Source organism: Anguilla anguilla, chromosome 13 (assembly GCF_013347855.1).
Source record: "Anguilla anguilla isolate fAngAng1 chromosome 13, fAngAng1.pri, whole genome shotgun sequence".
Lineage (NCBI taxonomy): Eukaryota > Metazoa > Chordata > Actinopteri > Anguilliformes > Anguillidae > Anguilla > Anguilla anguilla.
Window position 1 is genome coordinate 22,242,136 of NC_049213.1, and position 14,652 is coordinate 22,256,787.

General features: G+C 43.5%; 2 protein-coding genes across 5 annotated transcripts in view; both read right to left on the reverse strand.

Moving 5' to 3' along the window:
* The window catches only part of LOC118211011 (E3 ubiquitin-protein ligase RNF123), a 124,129-nt gene extending 115,367 nt beyond the window's left edge, over positions 1 to 8,762 (reverse strand). The window contains exons 1-4 of one of the 4 annotated variants that reach the window (XM_035387650.1): positions 8,575 to 8,762; positions 6,739 to 6,827; positions 4,328 to 4,415; positions 711 to 790 (exon numbers count right to left, since the gene is read on the reverse strand). In XM_035387650.1, the coding sequence (XP_035243541.1) occupies positions 711 to 790; positions 4,328 to 4,415; positions 6,739 to 6,820 (250 nt within the window). In that variant the 5' untranslated portion in view covers positions 6,821 to 6,827; positions 8,575 to 8,762. Of the gene's footprint in view, positions 1 to 710; positions 791 to 4,327; positions 4,416 to 6,738; positions 6,862 to 8,290; positions 8,503 to 8,574 lie in introns of those variants that run through there. The other 3 variants (XM_035387647.1, XM_035387651.1, XM_035387649.1) reach the window with 3 other exon arrangements.
* Positions 8,763 to 8,961: 199 nt separating this feature from the next.
* On the reverse strand, positions 8,962 to 12,838 carry terf2ip (telomeric repeat binding factor 2, interacting protein). The gene is made up of 4 exons (XM_035387055.1): positions 12,737 to 12,838; positions 10,963 to 12,022; positions 10,590 to 10,714; positions 8,962 to 10,073 (listed from the first exon to the last, which is right to left on the reverse strand). The coding sequence occupies exons 2-4, from the start codon at positions 12,008 to 12,010 to the stop codon at positions 9,450 to 9,452; spliced, it is 1,797 nt and encodes a 598-aa protein (XP_035242946.1). The 5' UTR covers positions 12,011 to 12,022; positions 12,737 to 12,838; the 3' UTR covers positions 8,962 to 9,449.
* Between the last annotated feature and the right edge of the window lie 1,814 nt (positions 12,839 to 14,652).

Sequence of the window (14,652 nt, forward strand, 5' to 3'; positions counted from 1 at the left end):
TACGCTCGAGGGCACCACCACTGTACTTTCTCAGACTCAAGCTAACACATTAGCAGCACCTAGTCAGTACTGGAGAGGTGAGCAGAGAAAGTAGAACTGCAGGAGCACGTTATTCAAAAAGTTACATTTCATTTCTTAGGGGTTTATTAAAAAACCACAAAAGAAACTTTCCACCTCCCAGGTGTGTGGCTTGCAGGATTTCCTTCCCAGAATGCCTTTCAGCTGAACAATTATTTTACAATAACTCCCTCCCTGGGAGACAGCCATCAGTCCAAACCCTCCTCGTTATCCACAGCACAGCACAGCAAACGCGCGCGGATGAGTGTTTGACTGCTGTGGGTCTCTGTGTGAGGGCTATAAGAACCGCAGAACCACTCAAACACACAGCAGTGAGGAAATAACATTATAATAACTGCTGGGTCTGAGCAGAGCACCATCAACAGCTGCCAGTCTTTCACCTGTCTGTTCCCTTTCCTGTTTGTCTGAGTCAGACCTATGCATGTTCCACCTGGGTCAAACACACATTTGTGAGCGTGTGAGCGCGAGCGTGTGTGTGCGTGTGTGTGCGTGTGTGTGTGTGTCAGCGTGTGTGAGCGTGTGCGTGTGCTTCCATATAAGGTGGTAATTGATGTGGAAACGCACAGTAAATGACAGCAGTGCACAGTGCATGAATAGCGTGTGTGTGAGTGAGATGGGCCTCACACACTCACCTCTAGTGTCCTCTCCAGGCTCCCCCTCACACAGCAGCCTCTCCAGGTGGGCCCCAAGGTCCTGGAAGGTGAGGTTTTTCCTGGGGGGGGGGGGGGGAGAGAGAACTCAGCCCCTCCTGTCAGACATATGTAACTCCCAGACATGCACAGTTCAAATCTCTTTAAAATGAATGCAGTTTATTGTTCAGTGTGTTTAGTAATATTGACAATATACAATGGTGCAAAATGTGAGCGGTGAAATGGCTATACGTGTAAATGGCTTATACGTGACCGTGTTGACGAGCCTCCCCTACAGAACGATCAAAGCAAAACACCAAGTCATCACAATCATGGCAAAACAGCATGGATCAATGATCCTGCTTGTACTATCTCTGTAAGCATATCACACCAGGTTAACCTTTGTATCTGGCTGGGTGCTGACCCATAGATCAATATCAAGCACCCCACCACTAAAGACACCAATTTGTTCCCCATGACATCAGTTTTCCAACAATACAAAACATGGTTACACTGTATTATGGAGGACCTAAAGATAACACGATGCTGATCCAATCAGACGTTTTGCAGCTGAGCACTGTCTCTTCATCACAATTGCTGACTCCGTGTCAGCACAGTGAACAGTCCGTTTTCATTTGAGTGTCGGATAAGAAGCTGAATTCTGTGAACTGCTCTACAGGCTCTTACCTATGAGACTGTCAGAGGTAACCCAAACCATCTTTAGCTGCTGTACTGTGGGATAGGGGCTGCGATATGATCGTGATAGAACAAGGATTTGATAGAAAAATATCTTAAATGATGAAAAACATTTTCTGCCTTGATAAGTTGGACCCCCCGCACCCAAAATGCACATAGAATACGATTAGTGGAAAAGTGCATATAAGCACTCGTCCACCGGCGCGTGTGTGTTTGCACACACGTGTGTGTTTGCACATGCGTGTTTGTGTGTTTGAAACCGTTATTTCCCTGCTCAGAGGTCCAGCATCTCCCAGCCCTGGTCATACAGTAGAGCTCAGTATTTCAGAATGAAGGGCTCTGCAGGCACTGAGGTAGAACCCAGCCCTATGGACACTAAGCACACGGGACAGAACTGACAGAGACACCCCGCCCTCACTCTATTTCCAACTCCCCTGTCATGCTCTATCTATAGAGCTCGCAGGGAAACCAGAGCCCACCATTAGGAAAGGGAGCCATTTCAGGCCCCTGAGACCTACATTCACCTTCATAACCCTCTAGACACAAATGAATGCTCAGCTTCAACTGTCACTTTCCACCGCTTCAGCGCAATATTACAGGTCAAATGAGGGAAAAATTATTCAAAGTTTAAACCCGAGCCGGGGCTTCCCTGTCCAACTAAAAACCAGCTTCTCCAGCTGATGAATGGAATGAGGAATGGGACTATTTAAACGTCAGCGGACGTGGAACACCAAACACTTTTTCTGCATTTCAGCCGCGAGGCCAGGTGGAAGCGTTTCGCTGCAGCGATGCGGAGCGCACAGGAGACGTGCAGCCCGCGGGGGTCCAGCTCTGACGACAACACCGCGCCTGAATTTGAGAACGCCAGGATAATTCAACTGGGGTCAATGGAACAGTTTATCCCCTCGTCTTTGCCATACGTTTTGTCAAAGGGAAGCGCAAACGAGGAACAGTTTGAAAAATAGGAAAAAAGTAATAGAATGCCCTTTTTCAGAGTTCGTCTTTCACATTGTAAGACACCCATTACAGTATTTTCACCTCTTCGTGGTACACTTTCTTTCAGGGTAAGACTTAAATAAGTACATTTCCCTTATTTGAAAGTTTGGCAAAAAAGATAGTTGGGAAAAACATCACTTATTTTGGGTGTAGTTTGCGTTCAGTTGCTTCCATTCTGTGGTATTATTAGATCACACCTGTACATCTTCACAGTGTACACTATAACATTGTGTGCATTGTGTTACATCAGTTTGGCCACCATCTTAAAAACAATTACCAAAAACATCAGCAATCTATTTTAATGATGTATGACAGTTAATCCCAAATAAAACACAAATACCACTCTAGAGAGTTACCTTTCCTATTTTATCACACTCGTATTTATATCTTGACCTCACATTCACGTGTCAACTGCCCCCCCCCCCCCATGCCCCAGTCCCAGCCCTCCAGCGTGGCTGTACGGCCATCTCATCGCTCTGTGCTCCACTAACCCAGGCCTGCAGCCACACACCAGACAAACTGCATCAGACCACGCTCCTAATGAGCTCCCTTAGGCCCCGTCTAAACTCATCCCTTTATGCAAAGTACATCACATTCACTGCCAAACTGCACACGCGGTGCATTTCACAACCACAGTCTCAGCACGGGAAATCCGATACGGATGAAAGCCGGCCGGATTCGGCTGGAGTGGCATGGGAGGCAGTCTGGGTAGGATTCCAGCGGTAAGGGACATTCTACCGACGCATCACATCCCAGAATAAGCGCGTGGGCCTCAGGAGACACCCGGCTGTAGGGCCGCTCACCCGTCAGCTGCCTGAGTCCGATATGCAGCACATTAACAGTGTAAATGTACGACAACATTACTCCATTACCCACAAATCTGATTTTCCGGCTGCATCAGATAAGAGTGTAAACAGGAACTTATGGAGTCTGCACAAAATGAACAGAATGATTGAGCCACTTTGGGGAAAACAGAGCTCTGCAACAAGACACGTCTGTAAGGAGGGAGCGCGTGCGGTCACAGGAAACGCTGGAAAGCGCCCAACCGATTCCCCGTGGTGAGCAGGTACGGGGAATGCCCTGGCAACCGTTAACTTGGCAGATGGCACACCTGCCATCCCAGCATGCAAAATGCAACATTATAGTGACAACTGTGTCCCTGCTAGCAAATGCTCAAACACCACATGAACTCATAGCTAATAGAGCCTAATAAGCACAGCAGCACTCTCCACCGAACATGCCCCGCTGACTGGAATCATTTCCCGCCCGTATCCGTGCCAACTGTGGCTGGGTATCCAGCAAGACCATGAAAACTGGCCACAGCACTGCTTCAGGAACTGAGAGTTTAGCCTCAAGCACTCTAACAACTAAGGGCTTTCTTATCAAACGAGTTCTCAAAGCTTTTCTGAACACATTTGAGAAGAAAGCCCTGAGTTGTATGAGTGGTTAAAAACAAAAAATTACTTTAAAAAGTTAAGGAAAACAGCCCCTAATATTAGCAGCATACTATAATATTAGATTAGGTTTATCATATTATGATTTTTGTAATTACAAACATCTACATTAAATATAATATTACAAGCCTATTGTACACTGCTAATATACAGATTTAAAATCAGATTCTCATGTTCAGCATTTTCTCTGATTATATGCATGCAACTCTAATTTTACATAAAAAATCTAATGGAGACAATGTTAATTTGATATATTAATTGATATAAGCAATGTTTCTCAGCAATGAAACCCTTGCAAAAACACTGCACCTGGACAGAACCAGTAGGTTTCCTCTTTTAATGCAGCTGAAAGTAAATCTTTCATCCCTAGTCACTACCACAGCTATAAGGATAGCAACCATGCTAAACCATGGGCGCAGGAAAGGTAGCGGAACAGAATGAGCCGAGCAGAAGGCGCAGTGAAGGTGCCAGTACCTGAAAGCAGCAGAGGGGGCGCTGTGCTTGTTTGACGGGGGGAAGACATGGTGCAGGTAGTCACTCAACAGCTTCTCGTGGACGATGCCTGGAGAAACAGAGCCCACAGGTAAGCACACAGGCGTGGAGTTACCACCGTTAAAATGTTTTACCGAGTCAGTAACTCCTTCTCTCTCCAACTCAGCTGATGTGTGATAAGCGTTCTGACACAAAATGGCTGCCATGCATTAGCCAGGTGGGCACAACACATTTGTGGTTGAGTCAAGTTTTCCTGCTTTCATCGTAGAGTACACTGAAATCAAATGAAATTAGTTGGGTTGCACATGTCTCCCATGTATTAGCTAGTCTTATTTGTACTGTCCTATAGCACCAGCTGTGAAAAGAACATCATGTGTGGACCATATTGTGTTCTAATCGAATCTTACATCGATGGGTGGTCCTCACTCAGTATTCATTCTAACAACACTTCCCAAAATACAGATGGCAGCTCCCTTTTAAATTATTCAACCTCGTAAGTGTGTTTTGGTTGCATTAATGAGGCCATTTACACTTCTGTCTCAGGCAGTAAATGACTAAGGCCTGTGTTCCAGTCAAATGCAGAGGTGCAGTCTGGGATTTCAGGAGAACGGCTGCCCCACTCTTGGACGTCACACAGGAAACCTCACTCCGTAAATGAACTCTGGACCTGTCCATCTGGAACTGCCCGTTCCCTTCCTCTGTCAGTCAAGTGACAAACAGGCCGACGCTCAGAAAGCGAGCAGATTAAAATCCATGTCAGGGCTGTGCCACAACGTGTCAACACCATCAGGCAGTGGAGAGAGGATAAACAGCCTGTTCATCAGAGATATTTCACTGAATCCATGAACGAAACCGACAGCTCATAGCTGAAGAGATTTCTCTCACCTCTTTTTTCTGTAAGTTAAAGAAGTCCACGTAATTTTATTTATTTAACTAGGAATACCCCATTGAGATTAAAATCTTTTTTGCAAGGAGGACCTGACGTAAAATATAAAGTTACCCATCAATACAGTTGACAATCAAGTTACAAACATCCAATGGGGAATGAGAGAGCAGCATAACAGTAAGTAAAGAGCAGAGCAGAGGTTAAAAGCAAGAGCATAATTCAGTCATGAGCCATGAATTACACATTTAAAATCAGCAATTGAAATTACTATGTCAAGTTTATTTTCATTTTTTTGAGATTGTTCCAACTATAAGGTGCAAAATATCTGAAGCCCACCTTTCCAAATTGAGTAGAGGGACAAGGGACTCTAAAAAGTGTCACATCCCTAGAGCAGAGATGATTATGTGAATTCATAATTAGCAGACATTAGTGAATTGAAGACATTCCCCTGAAGTATAGATGCTTGCACATTCACCATTATCATCTGATAAGTAATTAGAGACTAATTTTACAATAACAAACAATAGTGAAATGAACACAATCGAACGTTAGACAGGAAGTGGATTTCTGTGCACGTTTTTTCTAATGAGCAAGATGTCAGATAATGCAGACACTCAGAGAGAAATTATTAATTATCATAAGGCAATGGTTTTCAAACTGGGTCCTGAGGACCTACTGTGTATACTGGCTTTTGGCTTCCAGGTATTAGGATCACCCTTTAGCCTATGATAAAATGTACTCAAAAATACAACCTCTTTCTAAAGGAACCAGCTGTCATCACAGAAAAAGTAAACAATTAGATGATCTGATTGTTTCAAAGTCCTGGGGTGTGAATTTGGACTATTTATTCTTCGTGACATACACACCCACTTTTCCTGTACTTCATCCTTCACTAGACATTAGTTGTCTAGTTAAGAACAATTAAGAGCTCATTACCAAACAGAGGTCATATTTTCTGCATGAAAGATAATCAGTACACACAGTGGGTTCCCAGGATCGAGATTTAAAACCCCAGCTGTAAGGGCCCCATGTAGGGAAAGCAAAAGTAGCAGTCTGTGGAATTGCTAGGTCTATAAATTTCACTTTGTTTGTGATATAATTGCAGCACCAGGGGAAGGCCCCAGCAGGCCCTCTCCTGAATTTTTCTCTGTATCCATCCATCAACATCTCACTTCGCCTCTCTGTAACTGCACTGCAAAACCAAAGAGTCCAGTTTACTCATATGGCTTGAAGAGACCACGTTCCTTGAACCATTTCAGTAGGGCAACTTAATCTGTTTTGAGTCAAATTTGTAGCTCCTTTTAATTGAGTTATAATTACTTATTCATTTTTTAGGTCAATTAATTTAGTAAGATTACTGTTTAGGTTTTACAGTGTGGAGACCAACTGTACATAAAACAGAAAGGCTTAAAAAATCAAGTTTGAAGTCAGGAGGAAAAAACTGTGCATTTTCATCATGAGAGGATTCACATGTCTGTTTGCGGGAGTAGCACGGGACCCGTCCTACCTGCTACTTTGGGCTTGTCGGTGTCGGGGGCCAGGCGATAGTTCCGGCGGGACAGGGCTGTGCCGCCCCCCTTTGAGCTCATGCTGCTTCTGTGGGGATGGCACTCCAATCAGAGGTACTGCTCTGAACCAAAACCAAAAATCCAAGCAGGCAGTCACTTAATATGAGCCACATCACATCCTCAAGCAACAACAGATTTGGAGACAACGCCACTCCAATAGTGAGTCTTTCAGTTTGCCTGAGGTTTGATAGGACTCAACTGGCAGCCTGGGGGCCAAGTGTGGTCTGCCACGGATGTACATACACTTGGCCCATTGATCATTCAGAGAATATTAGGCTAGTTTATTTACATGCATCAAAAACTGGGATTATGACCAGGTCTCCCACTGTACAGTATCAGAATATCTCCCACTATTTACAGAGTAGTAAGAAATAGATTAAAATATTTACACACATTTAGAACACAATTTATACAGCAGTTCAAACATGCACTGTTAATAAATTGTACATGTAAAATGTTCAGCCTTTGTATGGCTTTGGGTGGTGGAAAATGGCCCTTATGAAGACATAGCTGAAGAACCCAGGGCTAGACCGTTTTGCTCAAACAATGGTACAACAAGAGCATTAACAAAGAGAGTATTGCTACTGTAAATCCATTACTACTATAAATTAATATCTGAGATGTAAACAACCGGGACTAAAGCTGTCTATGGCACAGACAACGGCAACCAGTGCGGAAATCTCAGTAAAACAAATACTACACAGAGCACTCTAACGTTCACTTGAATTGCGTGCTGAGACAGCAAGCTACCTTGTCAGGTTCTCAAAGATTCACCAGAGCGTGACCTGCGCTTTCACACAACTATTTCCATGCGGATTAATCGTACGCAAAGGTTTGGCTGTCTGGTTTTTTGAGAACACCTTTCCTAAACTTTTTATTGTTGTGGCAGCCACACACATAGTGTTCTCGGATCTGAATCTCTTGGACTCTACTCCGTTTAATATGGTACAGTATTTACAGAAATGGAACGTTATGTAGCTAGCTTTATACACTCCATCAGCTACACTGCTGGCTAGCATAGCTTGGGTAAACTCACAGTACTTCCATTAACCATTTATCCAATAGCATTATAGCTGGTTAGCTCGCTACTCGCCGGCTATAATTAGCTACCAAGCCAACATAAGTTAAAACAGTGGGTTCACTGTTTGGCTAATCCCCAAATCAGTTCAATGTTATAACAGACTGTCCAAGTCTTCTCCCTAATTCAAGGAAGGAATGTGACGATACAGTAGCTATATGAATTGAAAGCATAATTTATCAATTCATAGACTGCCCGACCGCCAGCTAGCCAGAAAACACCGTCTCTTAGCGCAACTGTTACACTGGCTGGTTACGGTGGTGAATCGCTACTTACTCGTAGACCCCACAACAGTAACTAGCACGTACCGATGTAACACGTATCATTATTATTTGTTAATTACCATGTGAATATTTTTTTTTTCCTTTTCCTGTGTTCAATTTACAATTAACATCGCTAATTCGTTTACTTACTTGCTAGCAGGCTGGCTAACATACGTGTCGATATAGCTGTTCGTCACATTGCCAAGCGAGCAACCAAGCAAGCCAACTTTGCATAAATAACAAGTACATGGATATCAAGCGTCCTAATAAGTGATAATATAGCTAATGCTATTAACTGACTTCGTTAGATAGACACGGCTTTCCAGCTAGCCAGCCTGCACACTCACTCACGTTCAAACCCTGACTGACAGCCATTGCACGGAAGCTCCATTACCAGACTGGTTAACATTGGCTAGTTTAGGTGTGACACTTACTCTGTTCCTCCTAAATTATGTCTCCACTTCGTAAGATTTGGGTGTTGAATGAAGCTGTTCTCTTTTTTCAGTGCAGAATGTATCTGTACACATAGACTCAGAGTAGAGGGAGGTTTGGAACCGAGGCTCCCCTTTAAATTTTGACAACAACAATCTCTCTAGGTAAGCGATTCCAGTCTACGGAGAATCGCCGGGGCCAAACTAAAGTCATTTTAAATGAGTAAACGCGTATTTCGAAATCATTCTGAACACAACATCGGTTACGTACTGTACACAACAGGGGCAACAAAGGGGCAGACAAAGCCTACGATATATATTTTTTCCCAAAATAAAAACACTGCAACTTGTATGGACATGCAAACATGACATTATAATGTATTTTTTTTGTTTTGTTTTTATTGTAAATACACTATAATATTTAATATGTATACAGTGGCAAAACATTTTTTAAAAACACTGCTGTAACACTGGTTTACAGAAATGCGGTTAAATTAGTATTAATATATATTTTTACAGTAATAAAAATGACATTCTATACATTCTAAAACCTTTAAATTACCTATAAATATGTGCATTTTTCAGGTTACATTTTAACAAAATGGTTATAATTACAAACAGGTGAAATTCATATTAAGTGCCTGGGATACAGGCAGGGATGAGATGTATAAACAAAGCATGTTCTCATTTACACAACTTGGTTTGAAAAAAAAGACGAAAAAATCCAGACAAAATGAGAAACAGAACAACACAAAAGAGGAATTTAAGGGCCCTGTCCACGTCCAGCACCCCTAGAACTTGGCCACGTAGCAGGAGTTAACTGATATTGCAAACAGCTGTTCTGCTTTACCAAATCCCTGAGTCACCCTGATCTTGTTTCACTGGATCTCAAGGAAAGCAATCCTCCTGGCCACAGCCACCTTTCCGTATTTCTGTTCAAGGATGTGTAGAGAAGGGCCACCTGAGCGCAGGAGGCCGTCATCGCGCGGGTCCCACAGGTACCCCTGTGGCCCGTGGCGGAGGTACTGCAGGGCAGCCTCCACATCGCCACTGTTCTTCAGGAGCGCCTTGGTAACGTTGTCCAGGCCTTGTCCGGACTCCTTCATCAGGTAGCGCAGCTGCTGTCTGGCCTCTTCCAGCTGGGCCTGAGTGAACGGGGGGTCGCATGCAGGCTGGGGGGGCTCCTCTTCCTGTGACTCCCGGTCAAAGAGGAACCTGTGGACCTTGGAGGTCACAGGAGCAGAGGTCAAAGATGCGGGGGTCTTCGGCGCTGGGCCACTGACCTCGGGCCCCCCATCTTCGTCAGGAGGCGCAAGCTGGATGTCCGGGGACTTCTCAGGCTGAGGCTCGGCGTCGTCCATGTTGGCGTCATCGTCATCATCGTCGTCATCATTTTCCTGGATAACCTCAGCCGAGGACGCCGCAACGATCTCTTCATCCAGACCACTGCAATCAGCACCTGCAGTGCTGCTTAAATCTATGTCCGGTGTATCATCCTCACTCTACAACGAGAAGCGTACATTATGCTGATTTAGTAGACGCTTAAAGCCACAGCAACTAAAAAGTGTTCCATCCACACAAGTTACTGTAAATGAGAACACCAGGACTGTGCCTGCCTAAAAACTAGCCAAACAAAGGCATATGTGCAACACTGCAAAAGCACGACTGTAGGTAACCATGTCAACCAAGATCCCTTACACAGGGCTTGAATTACACAGTGGCCACATCGCCATTGTTGTGGATGCCCTGCATTTTGCCCCTAATGCACTTTCATAAAGAACTACCTGCACAGCCTGTGTGTCTTGCCTTATAATCTGGCCATGGTCCCCTTTGGAAAAGAAAAAAAACTGGCCCATCCCCACCTGTAGAAATAATTCTCCAGAGCATTTTTCACTGCATGTCAAAGTGCTGCTGTTCGGCAACATTTTCCCATGGTATTACCATCACCCAGACACCAACCCTCATCTGTTCCTGACTGAACTGCTAAGCAGTAGTACAGAGCTCAATAAAAAACAAACCTCATCCAAATCCTCAAACTCCTTCATAGCCATCTCCAGCACACCCAATGTCCTCTTTTTGGGTGTAATTCTCTGTTCTTGCTCTTCCAACACTTGCCCTGTGACCACCAGCTGTCCATTTGTCCCTAAAACATGTACAGACGATACAAATTGAAACAAGACCAGACAGAACTTTAAAACATTCATGGCGTAGTAACTGGCAAAAAGGCCGCAGTGAATATCAGCAGTTATAACATTAAGACAGATATTCAGAAAGGTCAGAACATACTGAATGAAACCGCAGCTTTGACGGGAAATACTGCCAAAGAAAAGCAACAGTGTGGCCAGAGAAAGAGAGAGGGCACCCATTTTGCACATGTACTCTGTCTCTCACCTGTGGACGTAACATTGGGGCCAGCTACATCTTTTCCTACTGAACTGCCCTCCACAGCCAATGAGTGTGGCTGGCCTGCCCCAGATGAAAGCTGTGGGTGTATTCTGTCAAGGGAGAGCACTGGGTAAGTTTGCTCAGGCAAAGCTGGTGGAATTTTTTTTTCAGTTGCGGGTTGAGCATGCGTTTGGTCAAGTGGCAGTTGCGAGTGAGTTCTCCCTGGTGAGGGATGCGGTTGCATTTTTTTGGGTGAGTTGGGTGAGCATTGTAGGCGTGCTCTCTTGGGCAAGGGTTGAGGGCTGGTTGGATCAGCAGAGGGTTGTGGGTGTGTCCGCTCAGGTGAACAGTTTGTGTTTTTTTTCTCAGACGAGGGTTGCAGTTGCGCTTTCTCGGGTGACGGTGTAAGAGGGTCCATCTGGCGTGATGACTGTGTGGGATCTTTTTGTTGCAAGGGTACAGTCAATAATCTGATGGGTGATCCTTCGATCCCTCCTGCCTTTTGGTTTTCCTCTGTGTCGCCCTCTAGTGGCTTCTTTGCAAGGTGCTTACGGTACCGGTCCTTCATGGACTGCCAGCTGTGACTGGTGATGGCCTCTCTCGCCATCTGCTTCCAGAGGGAGTTCCCGCACACCTCTTGCTTGCGACCCCGAACAAAGCGCAGAATGGCAGCATCTTCCTCCGCAGTGTACCCCATGCGCCCAGTCCCCTCCCTCTTGGGCCTGGCAGACCTAGTCTGCACCCTGTCATTCCTAAACCTGTAGTCATCCACCTCCAGCTGTTCGTTCTTCTCCACACAGTCCAGTATGTACTGTGAAGAAACATACTGCAGTGCAGTGCTGACTGGGACTTCATTCATTTCCTCTGGGGCCATCAAGAGAATAGCATTTGGCTCCTGCATCTTGCAGACCACGCCCCCACCAGCACAAATGACTGGCTGCAGCTGGGCTTTGATGGCACCCGGCCGCAGGAAGAAACGCATGGGTTCCCCGGTCTCACTCAGGAACAGGACCCGAGACAGGGGTGAAGATCTGCTGTCAGACACTGATGCCATAGTTGGAATATACTGAAAGACACAAGAAATGTGTTTCAAGTGAAAGCATTCACTTTCATTTCACCCTTCAGCACTTGAACTATTATCACTAGTTTGTTCCTTGCCATAAGATTTACTCCAACGATGTAAATTACTGGTAATCAGCCAAAATAGAATTAATATGCCTGCCTTGTTTGCTATTTTACAAGAACATTACCGGTATTTGTAGTTATTTAATGTAAGCACTAAACACCAAGATTAGAACATCTATAGTCCTATGAAAACCTTTATTCTACAGTGTAAAAGCAGCCAGGTACAGACTTGACTTCCAGTTTAATTACAGGAGGGGTGGGACGTCTACTCCTACATATACTACACAGTAAACATTCTGCACAAGCAGGCACACAACAGTTCAGGCTGTATTCTCTTCCAGTTTGAAATAAATGACACAAAAGATCCTTATGAAAAACAGGCTGAACACTAAAACAGAACCTAATTAGGTCAGCACATGTGACTGGCTACACTTAAAAAAATATTTATTCAGGCACAACAATTGCGTAACCACATTAGCAGTTAGCCAAGTTACCTATCTTCATGATTAACGCTGGGACAGTTAGCAAGCTAATATGGGCTTATGTAGTTCACTCAGAGGGACTCCAAAACTCTTGCTCACCTAATAATCCTACGACAAACGGCTTTAAGCACGCACCACATAAATTAATTGTATTATTCCAGAAAATACTATACCTTTAGCCCGACTCAACATCCACTGGTAACTTGCTGGCAAACTAGCCGGCTAGTCAACGCGGGATAGTGTCTTCCTGTGTCAAGTGCGCTTGCGTCAAGTCCTTTTTTTTTCTTCTTCTTTTTTTTTTTTTTTGGAGCTTAACGGTTGCTAACAAACATAAAATGTGCATTACTGCCATCTACTGCCGTGTACGAAACAGCCCACAGGAGCTCACAAGCTGCATGCAAGTTGCGTACAATTTGCACACTCAACAGCAGGCATGCATGTAGAATTTCGATTAGACTGCCCTAGTCTAATTAAAATTCGAATAGCTAATTCGGTTTATCTAATAAAAAAGGAGATATCTTGTCTATGTGATGTAAATGTTTCAAGACTTTGTTATACGGAAGTACGTGGAAGTTTTCATTCCATCTCAAGTAACAATGCATTTTCAGCGCGTGATGAAAAACATAACAGCCATCAGCATTTTGTTATGATGAAAATAATAAATGACATGCTCATTATGAATTCCAAAAGTAAGTCTGATTGCACAGTGAGTCTATTGGCATCGAGGCAGTGATTTTAACTGGTTGGTAACACAGATAAAAACTGAAGAGCCTTAAATGACACTGTCACACAAGTAGTGAGGTGTTACAGTATTAGAGCAGAATTTTCACTTCAGCTAGCCTAGTTCAGCATTTGTTTTCAGAAGGCAGACTTGATGAATGGCATCTTCATCTTGATTTTTTTTTTTCTTACAATATATTTATTGAGGTTTTCCACAGTGTAAGTTATTCGTTTGATAGTAAGTGTTATTACCAAAAGGTTGACATTTGTGCTGGCTCTAGTGAAACCCATACTGGCCACTAGATGGAGACATAGATAAATATTTTCCGAAGGAGACATACAGCTCTCTGTCAAGTCGTTTTCTCTGTATGTTGAACTGTTTTCTTATTGAACAGTTGACAGGTTTAATGAATAATGGGTGTCTGGACAAGCATATAGGCACATAATCATCAAAAATAAGCAGTGAACTGAATTGGGACCTTTTGTCAATGCACAGCCAGACCTTTTTAAAAATCATATAACCTTCAGACACATAAAAAGCAAAATGGCTGATGCTTAACTGGATTTTTGGCTTAGTTCTGCTCCATCAAATACAGTTGTTTCTCTGGCTGATACAGGTATCATAAGCCATACCATTTTTGGATGTCAGTCACAAACATGTAACCCAGCTGGAGTCATTCCCAAGCCCCGTGCCATCAGTTAGTTTAATTTCAGTCACGGAAGGATTTCAAAAAGCACAAGGGCAAGGGCAAAGCCTGAACAAAATGACAGCGGTGTGGAGCTCGGACAAGGCTTGCGTTATCTATCTGAAGTCCAATCCAGAATGATCTCTTCCTTTGTAAAGATTTGATTTTATCCTTGAATGTTTTTCTTTTTGTCTGTCTGGTTAGGTTAATCAAAACCACCACGCTCAAAACAAAAGGTTGTACATGGACCGACAGATATTACTCAGCAAACTGTGGAATAGGTCTGCACACAAAAAAATAAATAAATAAAATTTTGTCAAACTTGCTTTTTAAAATCAATTAATTTTCAGTGCAATGCAGAGCTGTAAAACATTTAATAATCTTCTGCTTACTGCTTACAGATATCAGGGTAAGATATACAGCCAAACAGTACATAAATGGAAAGGAGAATAGAAGAATGAGAGTGACATTTCTGTATCTCTGTGATCTGCGACAATGCTTTAATGAATACTGCAATAATGAATATGACGGTATATTAATTAATTACATAACACATTCTTCAGCTTCTCAGTGCAAATATCACAAATCCACAGTAATCAATTACATAGTTGAAATGTAATGTAATGTACTGTGAGGTTTCCATGCACATGATCAGAGAAAGAAACTCCCATTCATTTCTTTTT